We start from the raw sequence: 22,480 nt of genomic DNA, 5'->3' as shown, positions 1-22,480 counted from the left end.
AGGTTAAGTCATCTTATATGGGGACTGAAATATGATGCTTTGCAGACACACTCTCCCCTAAAACATGCGACTGCCCTCCTAACACTGCTTGAATATTCAGTCCCTGCTGTCAATTAGGATTAGCTCGGGGTAATTAGGATGCATGTGCATGCCAGTGGTGACGATCCTCAGTGTTTTTGTCCTGCGAATGACTCCGGTGTTTACCGCTCCAGGGGATGTTGATACGAAGCGAGCAGGCAGACGGTGAAAAGATGGGATCCAGGTAGAGCGGATATTTGTCTTGTACGTGATGTTGGAGAGGTAAAAGTTGAAGAAAACAGTAGCAGGTTTAAAAAACAGAAAGAGCCAAAACTGCATTGATGGCAGCTGTCCGTGGTGCTGAAAGTTAAAAGAATCGTATTGAAATCATCCCATTTTCCAACGCTCACCATGTGACGTCTTTATCGCTTAATGTAAAGGTTTTTAAGTCCAACCTGCAGGTATTTGCCCACTTTGCAGCATCTGTATTTTGCAGTTTCCAACGTTTGTAATCCTTGAGTCAACAGAAGGGAAACGCCTCCCTTATCTCCGATCATTTCAGGCAGTTGAATTGTTCCTGAGTTACTGAAAGATCATATACATGTGAAGCGGCTGTTCCACATCAAAGATTCATTTTATTCATTTTTAATTGTTCTAAATTGAACAAGCTGTCGCAAAAATCTTAAAGCCTGATGTCTGTCCATCCATCCATCCATCCATGCACTTAGCAATAATTGTGTAACCTGGACAGAACAAAGAAAAAGCGGCCCAAACAGAGATACATTTGAAATTAGATGTGGAGACATATTAGCAGAGTTACAATTGTTTCTACATGTTTCTCCTGCAGGGTTTCGTGGCTCAGCAGGAAGTTGGTGACCTAATGTTATCCAAAACGGCTTGATGGACTTCTGCCATGACCAAGTGGACATGATTCTGCATTCGGCACCTGTGGCACAATGTTGAATATGATTCACCTGACAGTCATAAGCATTTTGTATTTGCCCGTTTTGGTGTTTGAGGCTTTTGTTTTGTCCAAAGGGAAATATGAGAGGTCGGCAATGCCGACCTCCGCCTCCCGCCTGGTGGCGAGGATGGATGGGGACATTATAATCGGGGCTCTGTTCTCTGTCCACCATCAGCCGTCAGCTGAGAAGGTGGCAGAGAGGAAATGTGGAGAAGTCCGCGATCAGTACGGCATCCAGAGGGTGGAGGCCATGTTCCACACCTTGGATCGGATTAACTCTGATCCGAACCTGCTGCCCAACATCTCTCTGGGCTGTGAGATCAGGGACTCCTGCTGGCATTCTTCCGTGGCTTTGGAGCAAAGCATCGAGTTCATACGAGACTCACTCATCTCCATCCGGGACGACAGTGAAGGTTCTCGGTGGTGCATTGAGGGATCGCCTTCCAGTCAGCCACCACCAACCAAGAAGCCCATAGCGGGAGTCATTGGGCCCGGCTCCAGCTCAGTTGCAATTCAAGTCCAGAACCTTCTGCAGCTGTTCAACATCCCACAGATTGCCTACTCTGCCACCAGCATTGACCTCAGTGACAAGACTCTGTTCAAGTACTTCCTCAGGGTTGTGCCGTCAGACACTCTTCAGGCCCGAGCCCTGCTGGACATAGTCAAGCGATATAATTGGACCTATGTTTCTGCAGTTCACACAGAAGGTAAGAATCCTCTAATATTAGAAAAAAAAATGCTTTTCCAAATGCAGAAAACTGCTGCATTCTGTGCATTGATGACTACCACCTTTCATTCCGGGGACCACTTTCATATAATCTGACCACAACAGTGTGAAAATATACAACCAAAGCTGTAGTTTTGGAGATACCTGCCCATTTTCTGCTTTTAGTTCATCAGCTTTGAGTGAAGACTGTTGATTTGCTTTGTGATATACCCAGCCAAGCAATGTGTGCCACAATATAGAACATAGTCAATGTTTTCCTCTGCTACTGGTCATAATGTGGTCATAATGTTCTGGCTGATTTGAGTACAGTACATATACACCTCATCCCTATTATGAGCGACCCATGTATGAAAGGAACCCAACCACCTTCAAAAATCCACCTCACAGATGATCTGGAGTGAAAATCAACATTTTATAACAAATATCAGTTTATATTATTTATCTTTATGTATGCGACTTGACATACAGAAAGTACACAATCCCTCTGCTGATAATTTATCTGTTTTAGTAACTCTCGAGACTCTCGAGCCAAAATCGGCAGAAGGTCCAATCTGGCCCATGGGAGGATATTGTAGCAGCAGATAAAAGGCATACAGAAGTCAATACTGCAAATTTAAATAAAAACAAACAAACAAACTGCTTTATGTGATAATTTTTTATCTGAGCAGCTACACTACTTGATGACATCAGTAAACATAGGCAAAGCTGAGATGTAGACCAGAATTTGACAATTATCACAACAATCACTATAACGAAGATGATTTCAGATTGTACTTTTTAAATAGAAATTCCACTTAGGAAATGATATGTTTGCTGAAAGAAAGTGAACATCTGCAGAATATAATCATAAATCTTCCCACTCACCCAAAACAAAAGCACACCCCTTGGACACCCCTGCACAAGACACTGGTGCATCACCCTGGGGACATTTTTGCTGCATTTACTTTTGCCCCAGCTGAACTGTCTGCTGCTTCTTACTGTAGTAAGCAGAGGATAGTTCAGCCCAGGGGCAGCAGCTACTTCCTCAACAAAGCCATCCATGTGCATCAGAAATGACAAATCACCACAATATACTACAATACTTTGATTTCTTTTTTTTTATTGTAATATTTGGTTTGTGCATGCCCCAAGTCAACCTGAAGACATCATTCTGTATGAACTCTGTATTTAGAATAGAATAGAATAGAATACAATACAATACAATACAATACAATACAATACTACAATAGTTTATTTGGAATGCCACAGCTTGTTCTTGTTTAGTATGAGAATGTTACATATTCTCAATGTATGGTGTTGCACGTTGTTGAGGTTTTGTATGGGGAACATTACACATTGGTACAGGAATATTAAACATTGTCCATGTTTGGTGTGGGCACATTGCCCATTATATATAACACATTGTTCATGATTAGTGCTGGGATATTACACATCATCCATCTTTGCTACATCTCATTTACATTTTTGTTTGTTTTAAATACAGTTTAATAAACCAAATCTAAAAGCAGGGATTATTTAAACAGAATATTTCTACATATTTTCATTCCATTTTTTTGTAACTTATCTGACTTCTCTTAATAGCTTGTATTTTAATATGATTGAATGAGGTCATTTTGAAAATCTAAGTTTTGGTTATTTGTAATTTCCTTTTCACTTTCTGTCATAGAAACTTTAAATAATTTATTTGAGAGACACCTCCTGGTGATGCACAGAGGGCTTTTCCTTTCTTTCTCTTTTCTTTTTTAATGTTGCAATTCTGAACAAACAAGCCTGAATTAATTTGTTCAAAAGATACGAGATTCACAAGGTAAACAAACAAACAAATCGGGTTTCATCTGATCTGTAGCTTCTTTCATTTCCAGTCCAGCTTTTAGGTAAACATCTTATTATGCAATGCAACTCATGCCTCGTTAGGAAAATATGGCTTTAATATATCCTTTCAAAAAAAATCCCATAATATTAACTGATAAAACTGACAAAATATGTTTCAAGCTTGTGAAGCACAAATAAACATGAATATTTGAAATTCCTCCCACAGCTTGGATCTAAATGTGATGCCAGAAACAGCCGCTTTGGGAAATCAGTCATCTGTTTTATTATTTGTCTGGTAGGCATGACATACGGAATGATGACACCTTTGAGATGAGTTGATAAAACTCCAATACCAATCCATACCTCCAACCAGGAACTTGGCTCTTCTTCTCCTTCAGTGATGTGGAACAGTTTGTTTTTTTTGTTACAAAATATACATGTACCACAGGCATTAGTTATTACAGAGGCAGCTATAGCTTCCTTTTGACTCTATTCGTTGCACTTATGACTGATGCCGTAGCTGATCCACTGGACAGACAATTTAAATGTGACAAAAACTTGTGTGTTAGTTGCTGCCGTCGAGGTCACCGTCACCCTGTTTGCTCCAGTTGCACTGCTCCGATTCCATAAAAAGAAATTTCGAGACATACTGACATAATACATCTTGACATTTAAACAGTATGGCCTACTCTTGTAATGGGCGATCCAGGACACAAATGCAGACAGAGTAAAACAAAAAGCAAACTTTAATGAGGATGATGAGGCCAGATGGTGCTCCAGAATGGTTGAACAAAGTCTAAACTCAAGGTAAAAGACAACGTACAGGATGGAGACACATGAGGGCTCGGCAAGGAATGAGATAAGGAACACTTTACTGTAAGAGCAAGCAGACTGAAACTCACAGTGAAATGGGATGAGTTCCACTACCACTGGTAAAGGTGCAACTGACCACGGTCAAAGTGTTGTGCTGGATTTAAGAGAGCCTCCAGACCCACCCCTCACTCAGCATGACGGCAAGTTTGGTGAAAGTTAAGAAATGAGTCAATTCCACACACAGTTGACTAATTTTACAGTAATCTTGACTGTATAAATGAGTGACATCACACACAAACCAGAAATCGACTACGAACAAAAAAAGAAATACAAGACAAAGAAAAAAGTGCTCAAAAGGAGAATTACATGAAAGCTCATGAAACTCCGGAATGTAAGAAACAATGAAGTCATACATCAAGGAAACACTGGAAAGCCATTAAATTGAAAAACAAAAAAAAAACACAGAGCAAGTTGAAAAAGTTAAATTAAAGTATTTTCATGCACTTGCATTTAACCCAACCCACTCTTTGTGATTTTTAAACAAAAATCACAAAGAACGATGAGCGCTGGGATTGTGATCATGTGTGTGTGTGTGTGTGTGTTTGTCCCACAAAAATAATCAAAAGACTTGCATCAAAAGTTGCAAAACTTGGCATTACAAGGATAAGAAGCACTGAACTCATCCTTCTTCCTGTGATTGAACCTCCTCTGACAGACGCCCTCGTCTCTTTCAGGTAACTATGGAGAGAGCGGGATGGAGGTGTTTAAGGAACTTGCCGCGCAAGAAGGCCTCTGCATCGCCCATTCTGACAAGATCTACAGCAACGCCGGGGAGAAGCACTTCGACAGGCTGCTGAGGAAGCTGCGCGAGCGTTTGCCTAAAGCCAGAGTGGTTGTCTGCTTCTGTGAAGGCATGACAGTCCGCGGGCTGCTCATGGCCATGAGACGGCTCGGAGTTGCCGGAGAGTTCCTCCTAATTGGCAGGTTTGTTAGAGAATGTTTTCCCACAGGGCTTCTATGGTTCGGGCCTGTTTTTTTTATTTTTTTTTATTTTCTTTTTCTTTTTCGGTTGAAAAGTTTTCAGACCGTAATGATGAAACGGATTTCTTCTCCTTCCCCAAATCGCTGATAGTAACAGTTGGTTCACAGAAGATTCTAATGGCTGTGAAACTCAGTCGACTCATTAGTGATAGAAAAAGAAAAATGTCCCCATAGTGCCGTCCGGATGTGTTTTGTCCGTCACTGGCTTTACTGAGAAACTGTAAATTATTATTGCATGATGTATGTTTTTATAATCACAAAAAAAATGTATACCTTAAAGCTGACCTACATTTTTCTCGATAATTCTGACTTTTTGTGAAACCTTTATGGTGACATTGAAGATGAACGATGATGAACATGAAACAGTGGCAGCTCAAACAGAGAGGGCTGAATCATATGCCTTGGGTTATGTCTCAATCCCAGGGTTGGAGGTTTGAAATCCCTTCTCGCTCTGAACCCCAAAATTGGTGACTGAGCACTTTGCAAGGCAGCCAGTGCAGTCAGGGTGTGAGTGTGTGTATGAATGGCTGAATGGAACTGAAACAGAGGAAATGTGCTTTTCAGGTGAAGTCAATTTACCATCAGCAGTCCTCAGTAGCATGTCAAACTATCAGGAAGAGCCTTCTTGACTTCTCTTCTTTCCATACTTTAAAAAGTCAGAAAAAAAGTCTTGAAATAGTTTGCAAGGACAAGCTCAAATATGACACTTTCACCAGTGTTTGTACACAAATTTAAAACTTTGAAAGGAAAAAAACAGGACAGGAGATAAAACAGAACACCAACAAGCTCCATTTAATATCCGTTTCAGTCAAAATAGGGCTATTATATACATTACAAAGACACGGATATCACATTTCATGCTACAGCATTTAGCCACACTAAAGACGGATTGGGGGGGGGGAAAAAAACCCTCACATGGAGCAGAAATATTCTTCTTTTTCCGGGAGCAGAGTTCCTCTGAAAGCAGAAAGACGCTTTGAGTCAGGCTCAGTAATGAATAATGCATCCACGCAGCGAGTTCTCCCACTCCCTGTCAGATCACAGGCAGGATGGGCTAATATGGGACAGCACCTCCAGCATAAGCTGGGGAATGTGGAGTAGTGAACATCAAAGCCGCCATCAAGCACGTACAGCAGACTTTCTCTCTTTTTGTGGCGTCTCGGCTCACCTCCCGCTCTTGTTGGGAAGCCGTCGCAGCGCCTGTGATTAAACGCTTGCTTCATTAAGGTTCATTAATGTTTGGTTTCCGGTGCACAAGGGCTGAGGAGAAGGAGTCAGTCCAGTCTTCTTGCAGCCCACAATGGATGACGAAATACATGTCGGTAAAAATAGGACATTTTAAAGCCTCAACTTCCACTCACCCCTTTCACTCGCATTTGCGCTAAAGTCTCAGCGGAAGATAGGGAGGGCGTGAGGTTTGTGGAGATGTGCGTGTGTGTGCGTGTGTGTGTGTGTGTGTGTGTGTGTGTGTGTGTGTGTGTGTGTGTGTGTGTGTGTGTGTGTTTTTTCTGGGTCAAGGAGAACACTGAAGAAGGAAAATGCTTTTTTTTAGTTTTTTTTTAGAGCAATGCAGTAAAGTGAACACATGCAGGCCTGTGCAGCAGGCCAATCAAAATGCCCGAGGAGCTGGTCATCAGCCACCCGTCTTCTGCTGCATGCTGGATGAAAGAGATGGCTGTTTCTCACAACACACACACACACAGACACACACACACACACTCTCACACACACACACACACACACACACACACACACACACACACACACACACACACACACACACACACACACGCACACACACGCACACACACACACACACACACACACACACACACACACACACACACACACACACACACACACAGACACACACACACACAGTGCTCAAACAACAAGCAGCTCATTTGATCAACTCTCAAGTGAACCCGCCCATCAGTTTGGAAATGATAAAAGAAAATTTCACTTTAATGGTGCTCCGCTTCTCAAAGTGCTTATTGCTGCTTTCAAAACGTCTTCCAAACCGAAGCAAAGCTATTTCAAACTCGGTTTCACAGGAGCCAGTTTTACCTTGTGCGTATATTAATGTCTGCCAATAACGCCCAAATGTAAAGATTTATGAGAGACCGATCCCAGGTTGGTGTTGTAAGTCTGCATGTGTTTACGTCAGAGCTGTAGGTAGTTGGCGCTCAGAGGGAGTGTGATGCTGAGAAGCAGATGGCCAGGTACTGTTGATACTGTCACACTGGACAGTCATTGTCAGCTCATTCTTGAAGCGGCAGCCAAGACAAACGCGCTGCTGGCTTCAGCTTGTGAAGCCCAAACGCGGGCTGTACAGTGACAAAGGATATTTTTGTGCTCAGGACAAATGGCGATTGGGGAAATTTTCAGATACTTTAGAGGAGCCGTCAGTATTATTAGGATAGAGAACATGAACATTCTGCTAGGCATTTATCAAAGTTCAAGTATAGAGAAGGAGATGGTCTTAAGCAGTTTAAAAATGACAAATCATGAGGAAGCAGTCCAATAACTATGGCAAAATATTTGAGGAAGAGAAAAAGAGGTGATCAGATGGAGGGAGTTTTTTGTCTTGGAAATTTGAGCAGGTTGACGATGGCACACAGGGGTGAAGTTAATTGGTTAAACTGTAGAAGAATATTAAAATCAATGTCTGAATGTTTTCTATTTACAGTAATTATTACACCATCATAAATCACTCTGACAGTTTTGTAATGTAACCCTCCTTATATCCTTTGAGATATACACACTGATACTGTAATACTGCTTTAAAACAACTCAACATGTATTGGGACTCAGACAACAGGGAGATGCTTTCTTGGTTTTCCTAATAATGTAAATCTGGAGCGTCGAACAAATGCTCTGCTTCATGAGTGTGGTCTCTCACGGCTGGATCCATAACAGATGTGACGTTAAACAGTGAAGTGTAAGAACTATAAATATGAACCGTGATGAGTGAAGATGTCAAAACTTACACTTGTGTGTGTGTGGGTGTGTGTGCGTGTGTGTGTGTGTGTGTGTGTGTGTGTGTGTGTGTGTGCAAACAATAGAGAAACTGTCTTTTTATATTAATTTTGGCTTAATGTTTTCTACTGCTGTTGATGATTGTGTATGAATAATTCACTTTTATTTTCAGTATTGCTTCCACCAAATGCAGTTGGTTTTTTTGTGTGTTCTTTTTAATAATGTTATATTTCTATGTTGTCTAATATTGGTCCTGACACACACACAGTTCAGAATATGTTCAATGTACCCATCCTTTAACCAGCCTGATTATAATTAGTGAATAATTACTGGACATTCTCCGGAGACAAGTGAAAACACAATAATTTGCTTCAGGTGTACTGGAGCAGAAAATCATGTGAGAGAAGAAGGACCGGATCAGACAAGACTGTCATATAGTGTGAAATGATGAAAATATGTTTTCTTCTTTTTCATTTTATCATAGACAGTTGTTCAAGCAATACCTTCCTTGTATTGAAATGAAAATCTAAAACCTGGATGGTGGTTTAACAAAGCTCAGTGCTATATTCTGGACCAGTCTTGTTTTGTGGATTCGACGGTCAAGTACCAAATTTGCATATGATCATCTATAGACTCCAAAATGATCTCTTGAAAGTAATATTTGTTGTATCTCAATGAGTAAAAATCCAGTAAATATCTTTATCAATCATTACTAGACAAGTCTTGACAAGACTTTTGTCTCAATCAGTGTCTGTAATTGTGTCATTTTACAAAATTATAATTTTGATGTATTTGTATCTATATTACAGAAAACTAATCTAAAAAAGACAATAGCCTTTTCATTGTCCATAATTTCTCCTCTACATGCATGAATAATGGATAATTAGGAAAACATTGTTGTTCTCCTTTAGCCACTGTAACTCTCATTGCAGTTTAATTAATATTCTTACTATGCTAAGAGTGTACCCCTTTTCAACTCTTATTGTTGTATATTTTAAAATATGAGTTTTCTGCTAAGGTGAAAGAAAAGGGATACGGTTCTTTTAATATATCTAATATTCAGTATTTATTTTTAATAAGAGCCTTATTTCATTATTTTATTCAATACAAATTTGAAATTTCAGGAGAAATGTCCTCTATAATTGGTACAAAATTTTTCCCACTATGATTTTATTTAATCATTTTATTATTGTCCCCTTGTGACTCTGGGAAACGGTTTCCTCTCTTTTCTGATCTCTCTGATAGATAGATAGATAGATAGATAGATAGATAGATAGATAGATAGATAGATAGATAGATAGATACTTTAATGATCTCCAAGAGAAATTCACATGATGATGGGAATCACCATGGCAACCTTTCTCAGCACCTCAATGGCTGATTTACGACGCCATGCAAATATTTGCAAATGCAATAATGCCTCTGCTATTGTTATGGACAAATCACATGCCAGCAGGTGCAATTAGCACATGGAAATGTTTAGTTTCACTCATGAAATTAACATTTATTATTTTACAATCCGCATGTTGTCCTTTATATATGCAACAGCTGGTTGAATTGTATGTATGGTTATATTTAAAGGTATGCTCTAGGTATAACATGCTGAACGAACCGGAGTGGTGCTGATTGCAGTGTCCCCCCCCCCCCCTGCAGTGACGGCTGGGCCGACCGCGTGGAGGTGGTGGAGGGTTACGAGCAGGAGGCTTTGGGCGGCATCACCGTGAAGTTGCAGTCCGAGGATGTCTCCTCCTTTGATGACTATTTCCTGAAGCTCCGGCTCAGCACCAACACCCGTAACCCGTGGTTCCCCGAGTTCTGGCAGCACCGGTTCCAGTGCCGCCTTCCCGGACACCCGCAGGAGAACATAAATTATGCACGAAACTGCTCAGGTAGCCAAATGACCCGTCAAGCAATTATGATGAGTTCCCGCAGTGTTTTCTGGTTTACACTTTCACGCCAGAGTTCACATCAGCTTGTCTTCCTGAAGTGTTCTGATGTGTTCAATGCCCAGGGGAAGATGCCAAAAGGCCCTCATAAACTGGAACACACTCTTTAATTATGAATCAGACCACCAGAGGGTACATTTCTCCCCAAGTCAATCCAGTAACACATATTTTTTTCATATTGTTCATTTCTGTGACGTGTGGCTTTACAGAGGATGATGATCTAGGTAAATTTGATCTTTTTCTTTTGCACAGGACCAGAATTTTCATATTAGCTTTGATTTCTTGAAATAATGCTCAACAAGCATGTTTCCAAAGCACATTTTTTACATACTACATAATTGTATTTCTTTTACAAAGCGAAAGTCCATATATTTACGTTTCCAATCTTAAGCTTGAACCTGGATAAGTCATTCACTGTTTCACAAGAGATAATTTTGTTTTAAGATTTTATAAGAATTTAAATTGAACACATTGATAAACGTAAATATAAAATGATGCATGCAGCACATTAATCAAATCATTATTCATTTATTTAGTTTACAGCAACCTAAATCAAACCTAAGCAACCTTCAAATTTGGTTTTGTCATCACATCTTTTCTTGATTTGAATATGTTTCATTTGCACATTACATAAATGAGTTTTTTTTTCCTTTTTAAATGCATAGACCTCAAGCTTCTCTTCATTTTAATGAAACATCATTCTTTAATAGCAATTTAAAGGGCAACTTCTGTTTCATGTGTGGCGATAAAGTCATTATATTACATAGTCACTTTGACTATTGTTATTTTTACAAATATTTATTTTATGTACTTAATTTTTGGGGGGCATAGAACTCCAAGATGGTGAGTATTTTTTTGTTTCTGAATGGAAACATAGTGCTGCTCTCTTTGGAAATATACATAGAGGTTGACTGATATTAAGATTTTATCACACGCTGGGATGAATTAAGTGTATTGCTGGTTACAGTTACGTTACAGTCGTAATTAATCTCAGTTGACCTCTAATATATGAAGCTATTGGGCTATTCTTATATTTCATTGCACTGCAGTGAGAGCGCCACAGTTGGGTGTACTTGCCTATCTCTTAGTTTTGTAATCTTCTTATAGTCATAAAAACAGCCCAATAACATTTGAGTGGGATGGTAACTGGCTGGTCTGGCTTAAGTTGCATGTAGCCTTAGATATGAGAGCAAACACGTATGTTCCAATCCGTGTTTCACTCCACACTTCGACTCGTGTGACACGACGAGGGGCCGAGGCATCCCGACGTGCGGCAGTTGCTCTGCAGCGTGCATGCTGACATGCTGACATCATTGCATCATCATGACTGAAGCTCACACGGCTCAGTGAGTGCGGCGAGCGTCAAAGCCAAGGAGCTGCCAAACTAGGTCACCAGCAGCAGCTCCCATCGGACGCTCGCCCAGCTGCGACCCAGCTGGATTTACTGTGTGTGTGTGTGTGTGTATATGTTTGCTCGCTCACAAAGTCGTGGAGTTTCCCCGCAGTCTCCTTTTAATGATCATTACTTCACTCAAAACAAATGGCAGCAAACACAGCAGCAGCTGCAGCAGCTGCAGATGATGCTCGTGAAACAATGAGATGGTTAAATGCTGCTGGGCACAGCCTGCAAATCCTCTCTTACCATGAGATGGTAGAGATTAAAGGACAGTTTCACACCCTCAGAGATGATACCTCCGCCATGCTTTCATAAACTGAGCTCAAGTTAATAGACCTGATTACAAAATAAACAGTACAAATGATTATCTCTCTTGATTTGAGTACACGAAACATCAGCTACATCTGTATAATTATTTCACTGATCTAAGAAGGAAAAGATAATTAAATTGCTGTAATACATTTCCTGCTTTATTTATCACATGATAGCCTGAACACAACAAACTCAAGTAACTTTATCAACTTCCTCAGAAACAGTTAACTAAATAAAAATTAATCTGGACTGCTGTATGAAACCGATATCCAGCTAATTACTGTAACTTTATATGACAGGATTTATGTATCTATGCACCTTTTTGTAACAGACAATCTAAAAGTAAATGTTAACAAAAATAATAATAATTCAGGACTGCGGGCCGCTGTAGCCGATTGCAGCTGTCTCTGGACAAAAGAATAATCCAGTCCCACACATAGAGGCACACACAGATGGACACATAGAGGCACACAGAGACACAAGTTTGCTATTCAGAGTCGCCAACGTGAAATGGAAGATTGTGACCAGAGAAGATCCATGAAGGCACAGTGAAAACATGCCACCTCTTCAGAGAAAGGCATTAGTGTCAACCACAACACCACAACCCACTCTTAAATTGTCTCTGTAACATTTATTACTTTGCCTGGTCTCATTCGATACTTGCCAAAGGCAACATTTGAAGCAAGAAAGTAGTAGTAAATAGGAGTAGATATCCATCAGGTTGCATGAAAATGCATGTCAATCACCAATCAGTCTTTTACAATCCACATTTCACTGTGAAAACATCATATTTCAATTGTTTCATCATCATTATACAAAAGAAAATAATTTGACACCTGAGAAGACAAATTTCTAAATATAACGCCAGTTATTTTCCTAACATAAAATATTTTCCCCCATCCATACATTTATTGTCTCCTATAAATTGTAGATCAATATACCGCAATAAACTACAAGGGAAAAAGATTGAATGATTAAGAAGAAGTGAAAAAAAGAAGTGAAAAATATCCTCCTCAGCTCCAGTGGCTGCCAAATACATGTACCTGGTCCACCGGTTCTCCAGAAGATTGGCTGAATACATGCTGTGGCGCATTGTAATAAACCTAAATTAACTCACTAATACAATGCAGCTTTTGGGGAGAAAAAGGAAGAAGCTTACGCTCTTCGAGTTTGCTTTACGCTGAAATGATGGGGTGTGGTTGAACATCATCTGCTGTTTGTATCTCACGAGTAATCACCTCATTCTCATTCACTCATGCTCTACGTTTGCAGCAAAAATAACAAAAAAAAACAAAACAGCGGCTCCCAATACACAAGCATAATGACTTTATTTTTCCGCTTGAGAAGGCAGTCTTTCAGGATTTTCAGAGTTTTAGACCAACTCTAATTGAATCCCGACTCATGGAGGCAGCAAAGAATAGACTTGCCATGGTAACAAGGCTTCTTTGAAGCCATTTTCTAAGGCTTCCAGTCCTTTTAAAGTGGTCTCCCACAGAGGCAAAGATGCATGTGGCTTGCTGCCTGCATTCAGAGAATGTACAAGAACTACAAGACCGCATAAGTTAGCACCCTATCGCTCTTTTGTAACATGTAACATGTGTCATGCTAGACACACTTGTGCAAAAAAATTATATGTAAATGACATGAACGGCTATTGCTTGCAAGAATAAATTCCCTCATGTAAGATTTGTTTGACGTGTGTGTTTGTTTGGTATTTTTTAATCCCGGAGATGAATCTTCACCGTTGTCTTGTGTGTGGGCAGGTTATGAAAGTCTGGAGGACAACTACGTTCAAGACAGCAAGATGGGCTTTGTCATCAATGCCATCTACGCCATGGCCCACGGGCTGCATGACATGCACTCCCACCTCTGCCCGGGTCACGTTGGGCTCTGTGACGCCATGAAGCCTGTCGACGGGAGCCACTTGTTGGAGTTTCTTCTCCACACGTCCTTCGCGGGTGTTTCCGGGGAGGACATTTGGTTTGACGAGAACGGAGATTCACCCGGAAGGTAACCCTGCTTTCTTTTTACTTTCTGCGAAGATCAAAGGTATTCTTGGGAGGATTAAAGAAAGAGGCATACGTATATCTATTCCATATATCAAAAATGCACAATTAGTTATTTACAACCATTTTCTGTCATGATCATCTTCGTGAAGATGTGGTAAACAAAAACTAATAATATAGGAGACGAGACGGGTAGAAATTTGTGCCAAATGGACAAGACAACAGAAAGATAAAACACCAGAACAAAGGAAATCATGACAAAATCAGACGTGATTGAAACACATAAAGCACAAAACAAAACACTAGGAGCTGGACATCAGTGGCAACAAAGCAACATCGATAAACAAGATTCTTCAGTGAGTTTTTATTGTTTGCAGCTTGTCTATTTGTAACTTCTTCTCTATACGTGTCTGCCCGTCATCCTTTGTTCTTTATGCTGCCATTTTGGCCATTTTGCAGTTTGCGCTGTCAAGATAACTTCCTCTTGTCGTGATCATGTGTAGTCTTTGTGGAGGGAAATGCGAAGATGTTGAAATGCTGTGGTGAACCACAATGACTTATACTGCATGGGGAAGTTGAGAAAAGGGTGACTTCAATGTGACCAGACTTTAATAGACGACATGAGATGAGAATGCTCTCCACTATACTACTGTATGGTTTTTACGTTCATCATTGAATCTGGCTGTAATTTTGTGTCGTGGTAGGAACTGTTGCATCACAGAAACAATATTTTGGGCTAAAACCCAGTCTTGACTTGGACCTTTATGTGTGGAGTCTGCATGTTCTACCTGTGCTCTTACTCCCTCTTACAATCCAAAAGAATTGATGTAATTGTAATTGATCAATCTAAATTGGCAACAGGTGTGACAGCATGTGGATATGGATTATTGTCTCTTTTTCTGAGTTTTTTGCTGGTGATAAGGTGTTGAAATGTTTATCAACCTAGCACTGGATCAACTATACCATCAGTACACAGGAGATGTGTAAACAAAAACATGCATCGGGAGTCCCTGAGCAAGACCTTCTGCTCCCCCAGCTTCCCTGAGTGCTACTCTGAGTGGCTGCTACCGATGGGTCAAATGGGAATTTCCCCTCTGAGGATTAATACAGTGCTAAAAAATAAAACAAATAAAAATTAAATTAAAAAATGGGGAATGTTTTTCCACTGGCTGTACCACCGTACCAGGGATAATACCAGGGATAATAAAGTTCACCTTAATAGTGTAGTGGGATTTGAAGCTCACTTGTCTCACCACTCAGCCCAATACCATCATGACCCACCAAGCTGTAATGATCGGCTTCCTTGGCTTCCTCTCAACCTGCGTCTCTACCCACCATCAGGTACGAAATCAAGAACTTTCACCGCATGGAGTCCAGTGGTGTTTATGACTACATCAACATTGGCTCGTGGCATGAGGGCATACTTACCCTGGATGATGAGATGATCCAGATGAACCGCAGTGACATGGTCCGCTCTGTCTGCAGCGAGCCCTGCTCCAAAGGAGAGATCAAGGTGAAGCACACGTTCTCTACATCGCTTGTAAATCAACTCTGTTAAACTACATTTGAATGTTCATAAGATCTGAAATCAGAAGTATATTTGATGGCAAATCACTGATACATGAGGATTTCAAGTGTGAATTTCCTCGGTAATGCATCCAGTGAAATATATTTGTCTATGTGATGATTTTACAACAAATATGTAATTATTGAAACAGAACGCTCCTCCATCGAGAGTAGACATGGGCAATCATAGAAATCTATTCGTTTTGTTTATGTTTTATCAACCAGGTGATAAGAAAAGGAGAGGTGAGCTGCTGCTGGATCTGCACTGCCTGCAAAGACAACGAGTATGTCCAGGATGAGTTTACATGCAAGGCCTGTGAGCTGGGCTGGTGGCCAGATGAAGAACTAGAAGGTAAGATTATCCATCTTAAGCTCCGCGTATCTGCTTTCGAAAACATTGTGGGGTACTGAGGAGAATACCCAATGTTGTTTTTTTTATTTGTATTTTTCAATTGTTTTCTTTCTTCATTTTGTAACTTCATGTGACATTTTTTGTTTATGTATCACTTTCTTTGACCTTTACAGGAAGACTCACATAGAACAGCTGAGCGGCATATTTTCCAAAAAAAAGTCTTTAAAAAAGATGGATGATGCAAATAACATGTGTTCCTATGCTGCTTCCCTGATTTGGATATCGTATAAATTTAAATGTCTGCACCTAAAGATTGTGTTATTTCTAATTCACTGTGGTTGTATACAAAGCCAAAAATGCCCAAATTGTGACTATAGCCCCACACAAAAAAAGTGTTTCATGACTGGCTTCACAATAGAATGGCAAATACAAAATGACTCGAGTGTAACTCAATGATGGATAGTGTTGATGCAAAAACATCCAGCTCTCTAGCCATCTATCAGCAAGGAAAGTGTCCGATTGCAGCTCCAGATCAAGAAAACACCTCTTAGTTGACAAATATTCAGGCAAAACAAAGTCCCTCATCAGATAAGAACAGGCAATCTCGCTGTTGTGCAGGTTTGTCATCTAAATTTAGATGAATTTATGTTGCTCCAGTGGCCACAGGCACAGATCCTGTTGCATGATTGATGTTCCCTGAGATGAGTGGAGAATTTCCTGGTTTTAGAGTCCTTGCAAAAAAAGTTAAGTTCCTTCAAGGTCTTTATACCCCTCCTCTTTCTACCTGCACCCTGTGCAGCTTGTACTGCAAAGAGTTTTATAGCTCCATTTGACAAAACCCGTTCTGTCCTATTTTCATTACTTTCCCATGACACCTGAGAGCCATTCATCATCTTCACAGTTTTATCCAACAGCAGGCCTACTTCACTTACCACTCTTCTGGCCCACTTTCAAAGGCCTTACGTGTTGTTCGAAGACAAGACACTTTCTTAATAGGATCATTCGGCCTTCATGCTGTTGCATTTTTTACTATGGAAGCCTGGAGACACCCAGAAGTGGTGCAATGTGAAGCATATGGATGAGGAGAAAAAAAATGTTCCGGTGCAGTTTTCTAAACCTCACTCTTACCCAACTAATGAATGAAACACCACAAGTTGGATACGCAAAGTGTGTTCTCAGCATGACGCAGGAAGGAGATTTTATTTGGGCCCATGAAAAACGCAGTCATTTACTTTGTCCTGCTGCACTGGTCTCCCTCTCTGCTGGCTGCAGTTCAGCGTGGCCGTGGCTGGAGTAGAAACTGGTTTATTTATAGTTGAGCTAAAAACCTACTTAGATGCTCACTGCATTTGTGTGTGTGTGTGTGTGTGCGTGCGTGCGTGCGTGCGTGTGTGTGTGTGTGTGTGCGCGTGTGTGTGCGCGTGTTTGATCACATACTAACACAACTGTACAACTGTACAAAACTGCACCGAAGCTCTTATACTTTCTTTTAGAATACTGCACTTTATTCAGTTGCTTTTGTTTGAATGAGAAGGAAAAAACATTGGGCCGAAGCTGAAACCATTAAAAATTTAAAAGTAGCTTTTAGGGTATTGTGACTGTGTTTTTATTCTCATGTTTTCCCCCATTTTAGGCTGTGAGCCAATCCCTCTGCGCTACCTGGAGTGGAGCAATCCAGAGTCCATTATCCAGGTAGTCTTCTCCTGCATGGGCATACTGGTGACGTCCTTCGTTGCCTTGGTCTTTGTCTTGTACCGAGACACGCCAGTGGTCAAGTCCTCCAGTCGTGAGCTCTGCTACATCATCCTTGCTGGGATCTTCCTGGGCTACCTGTGTCCTTTCACTCTCATTGCCCGACCCACCGTGGCCTCTTGTTACCTCCAGAGACTCCTTGTCGGACTCTCGGCCGCCATGTGCTACTCAGCGCTGGTAACCAAAACGAACCGCATTGCCCGCATCCTGGCGGGAAGCAAGAAGAAGATCTGCACGAGGAAGCCAAGGTTCATGAGCGCTTGGGCTCAGGTGGTCATCGCTTCCATCCTCATCAGCGTGCAGCTCACTTTGGAAATCACCCTCATCATCATGGAGCCCCCCGAACCCATCAAATCCTACCCCGGCATCAGAGAAGTCTTCCTGATCTGCAACACCAGTAACGTCGGTGTCGTAGCGCCACTGGGCTACAACGGTCTGCTCATCATGAGCTGCACCTATTACGCCTTCAAGACCCGCAACGTTCCTGCAAATTTCAACGAAGCCAAATACATCGCCTTCACCATGTACACCACGTGTATCATCTGGCTGGCGTTTGTGCCGATCTACTTTGGCAGCAACTACAAGATCATCACGACTTCCTTCTCTGTGAGCCTCAGTGTGACTGTGGCTTTGGGGTGCATGTTCACGCCAAAGATGTACATAATCATCGCCAAACCGGAGCGAAATGTCCGCAGCGCGTTCACCACCTCTGACGCTGTACGCATGCATGTTGGCGACGGCAAGATTGCCTGCCGAAGCAACAGCCTGCTCAGCATGTTCAAGAGGAAGAAAAACACTGGAAACGGCAGGTAGGTTCGTTAATTGAGTCTGAGTGCCGCTCCTGAGGCACCTCAGGGATGCTGGTTTTACTGTAATTCCCTCTCTTTGGGGATTTTTTTTTTTTTGTCTTACTGTACTTACCTTCACAGGAGTACCTGTTGTAAAGTGTGATGGATATAGGTCAGTACCCAATTCATAGTCATTTCAACCTTTGAACTGTTGGGAAAGTTAAAACGAGCATCTCTTTGTGCTGACGGATCGAAAGTTAGATCATGAATGCAAAAAAAAAGATTTTTTCAGGGTGTCAGTTAATAAAAAACAAACCATTAACCAATTGCATTACAGCCTTGTGATAAACATACAGGACTTGCATGGCCTTAATGCCCATTTCTATTATTTCGAGAATTCTTTAAGACCCTTTTTCTACGTTGGAATGGAGAGAGACAAGACACCATAAGCCTTAGCTTTTGACAGAGGAGGTAAAGCACTTGATTTCAAAAACTTGCACCTTAAACTATGCATGGATTACCACTTTAAATCACTTTATTGGCTGTTTTGAACACTGGTGCAACAAAAATAAGAGCTGCCATCATCTGTCTGTTTCATACCTCCAGAAAAGGTGTAATGATTAAAGTATGTATATTGTTTCAGTAGCACAATACCCTTTTGGTATTCTATGCTCTATTAATGGTAATTTAACTATATAATTTGTATAGTTATTTTTATTCAAGACACATCGAACATCAAACATTGAAACCCATAACAGTGTCTTTCAAAGTATTTAACTCTTAGAAATACACACAGCAGAACCAAACACACAAAAAACCTTAAAAGACCCGTACTCTTTTCTTTACACTACCAAAAGCTGTAATCACTGAAATCTCTCCCATTCTGAACATGTTGAATTCGTCACTGTCTTGGAAAACCTGTGGATTATCTGAAAAATGACTGAGTAATAAACCATTTTAAAGGGTACATTTAGTGAAAGTTGTTTTTAACAACCCAGAATCCAGAAAACATGGGATATGAAGGAAGATTTACTGAAAGGGAAGCCTTTTGGTCAATTTGTCTAATAAATTATTGACATTATTAAAAAAAAAAAAAAAGAAAGAAAGAAAGAAAAGAAAAAGCTACTTTTACAACAATGTTCCGTTATTTTCTGGACTCGGGGTTGTAGAAGAATCAGAAATGTTGTATTTGTGTCCACCTTTGTTGGTCCCAGTGCAGTAACAGCCGTTTTTATTTTGTTCATAGTTCTAATGGAAAGTCTGTGTCATGGTCTGAACCAGGTGCAAGACATCCTCCAAAAGGGGATCATGTGTGGCACAGACTGTCAGTGCATGTGAAGAGACAGGAAGCAGGTTCCAATCAGATGGCTGTCATCAAACCCTTAACTAGTACCTACCAGAACACAGGCCTGGAGTTCTCTAACCTCAGCACCAAGACTTTGTACAATGTGGCTGAGGAGGATGAGAGTGAACCTGTCAGATATAACTCCCCTGCCACTCCCCCCATGATGGCGTACGGGCAAATGCCTCCCTGTGGGCTGATAAATGATGTGCACACGGAGGTGCAGCTGTATTCCCCCGAGCCATTGCTGCACAATAGTATCATTCCCCAACATGCTGTCCTGTGCCGACGACAGGAGGAGGTGGTGGTGAGCAAGCTTGACAGTCACATCCCCCAGCTTCGAGATATGATTAGTATGCCCGAGGCTGTGAGCGGTGGCATGCCGGTGTACCACCAGGCTCACATGATCCAGCGGGACTCTGTCCTACCCATGCACCTCGATCCGTTTGATGTGGAGCCCGCCTCCCCTCTACAGGAGGAAATGGAGAACGAGCGGTTCGGCCTTCTCCACGGCTACATGTGCAACAACGCCCAGATCCACGAGGAAGAGGAGGAGGAGGAGGAGGAAGAGGACTTTGTCGCGGCCAAGATAGAAATGGAGGACTCTCTGGCTCTGATGCCTCCCTCCCCTTTCCGTGATTGCACTGGACCTCCAGTGAGCCCCTTTCCCAACTCGCCAGTGTCAGAGTCCATTCTGTGCGCGCCACCAAATGTGACATATGCCTCTGTGATCTTCAGAGACTACAAGCAAAGCTCCTCAACGTTGTGAGGGCACACTCTCAGTAAATGTTTTCAGCTGTACTATGTTTCCACATGTGAAATGACTTGTGCTGTATACGATGGGATATACTGTAAGGGAAAATCATTATATGGTGCAACAAGCAATTTTTCACTCTATATAATAGATTTTACATTATAAGGGCGAGAGACAATGTGCCACATTCTATTCTTACATCTGTTGTATGAAGTAGTGAACGAGTATCCTTATTACAAACATAGTGTATATTTCAAACATAGGCTTTAAAGATCAAATAAATATTGCTCTCAAAAGATGGATAACCAAGTTTATCTATGTGTGTACATTTATGACTTAATGTTATATATCCATATAAATAAAAGTGAGGTAACAATCAGATGAGATGGTTTTAAACAAGTTGACTTAATGTTGAATTTAGTTTACATGTAATGCGAAAAATAACTTTGACGAAATCCTGACAAATTATGTTTTCTATTATACATTTATGTTTCCTCTATCAAGCATGATAGAGAAAATCAAAGGAACCATTTGATCACTCTTTTGATTTCAGGCCAAATCTCACATGTGTGAATGATTTTAACATTTCTGATTTTTGTTAAGGCATGCACAATATTATCTGTGAGGTAGCATTTTCTGCATTCCTTTATTTTCATGAATCTTGTTAATGTGTTTCCGATTGAGAGACTGTGTTCCGTTTACATGAACACTGAAATAACTGATCTGACTGATGAACACGTATTGTTTACCTGTCCATAAACAATCCCAATAATATCTGATTCAATCAATGGCTCAAGTCCATTTCCAACTTGATCCAGTAGCTTGCCATTTTTGAAGGTTGAATATTTAATGAGATGATATGTATAAATGCAGCATTGTTTCCTGCTTTGATACTTGTGCTTTGCTCGTGCTGTTTTTCAGAAAAAGCTGTTTGTAATGTGATACATTTTGTGGTTATTTAACAGACTTGTGCACAAAGCAAACAAGGTGACACCACTTCTTCTGATCGCACCCTAATTTAAATTTCGAAGGCCAATCAAAGCAGATAAAAGTGTTTGCATGACACAATTTTAACCTGATCTGTGTTTAATCAAAAGACTTATGATCATATATGGAACATGTTTTAGTTTTGAGGTTTGCTGCAAGTTTCGCCCATCAAGAATTTGCAGTCAAATTTGTTGTTTACATATATTTTAAAGTTAGTAGCCATTCATTTCTAAATACCTAAAGAATAATTTCATCATATAAATTCAATAATTTTTAATTTGTCTATTTATGCAATAATTGTCATTTAGCCAAGCAACAGCCATTAAACACATTAAACACCAGCACAAAAACGATGACAAACAAAAATCTGCATTCTGTTATAAAGCAATTTGACATTTTACATCCCACAGTTGTCACACACACACACACACACACACACACACACACACACACACACACACACACACACACACACACACACACACACACACACACACACACACACACACACACACACACACACACACACACACACACACACACACACACACACATGCTTCTCTAACCTCAACGCCTTCACTGCCCTGACTCACCTTTACTAGAGTCAGAATAAACACACAGTACAAGAATTCTATAAATCCCCAAAATATCAAACTCAACTTTCAGGATCGTTGTGATACTTCTGATCAGTGATGTGTTGTGATTGATTGAGAGATTGATTACTGCCAGGCACTGACTGTATCATGAATGTAGCATCCTCCTAAATCAAGTGCCACGTATTTATTCTGAGGTTTGTTTGGTTTTTTTTGTTTTCATTTTTTTTATTGTACATTTATCTTATTTATAGTGCAAGTTTGTATCTTTTATATGATAATTAGACTTCTTATTGCATAACTGCATAGGTTTTTGTATAGGATATGTTTCG

At 40.6% G+C, this 22,480-nt stretch overlaps 1 protein-coding gene across 1 annotated transcript; it reads left to right on the top strand.

The window, feature by feature from the left end:
* Nucleotides 1-974: 974 nt before the first annotated feature.
* Nucleotides 975-20,583, top strand: grm1b (glutamate receptor, metabotropic 1b; the record flags this gene model as incomplete). Its single annotated transcript, XM_080513393.1, has 8 exons — nucleotides 975-1,689; nucleotides 5,069-5,318; nucleotides 10,008-10,243; nucleotides 13,772-14,018; nucleotides 15,356-15,527; nucleotides 15,806-15,932; nucleotides 17,566-18,493; nucleotides 19,719-20,583. The coding sequence occupies 8 exons, from the start codon at nucleotides 975-977 to the stop codon at nucleotides 20,581-20,583; spliced, it is 3,540 nt and encodes a 1,179-aa protein (XP_080369519.1).
* Nucleotides 20,584-22,480: the final 1,897 nt, after the last annotated feature.

This window comes from Blennius ocellaris (assembly GCF_963422515.1).
Source record: "Blennius ocellaris genome assembly, chromosome: 17".
Lineage (NCBI taxonomy): Eukaryota > Metazoa > Chordata > Actinopteri > Blenniiformes > Blenniidae > Blennius > Blennius ocellaris.
The sequence above is the reverse complement of the archived record's forward strand: the minus strand, read 5'-3'. Positions and strand labels throughout refer to the sequence as shown.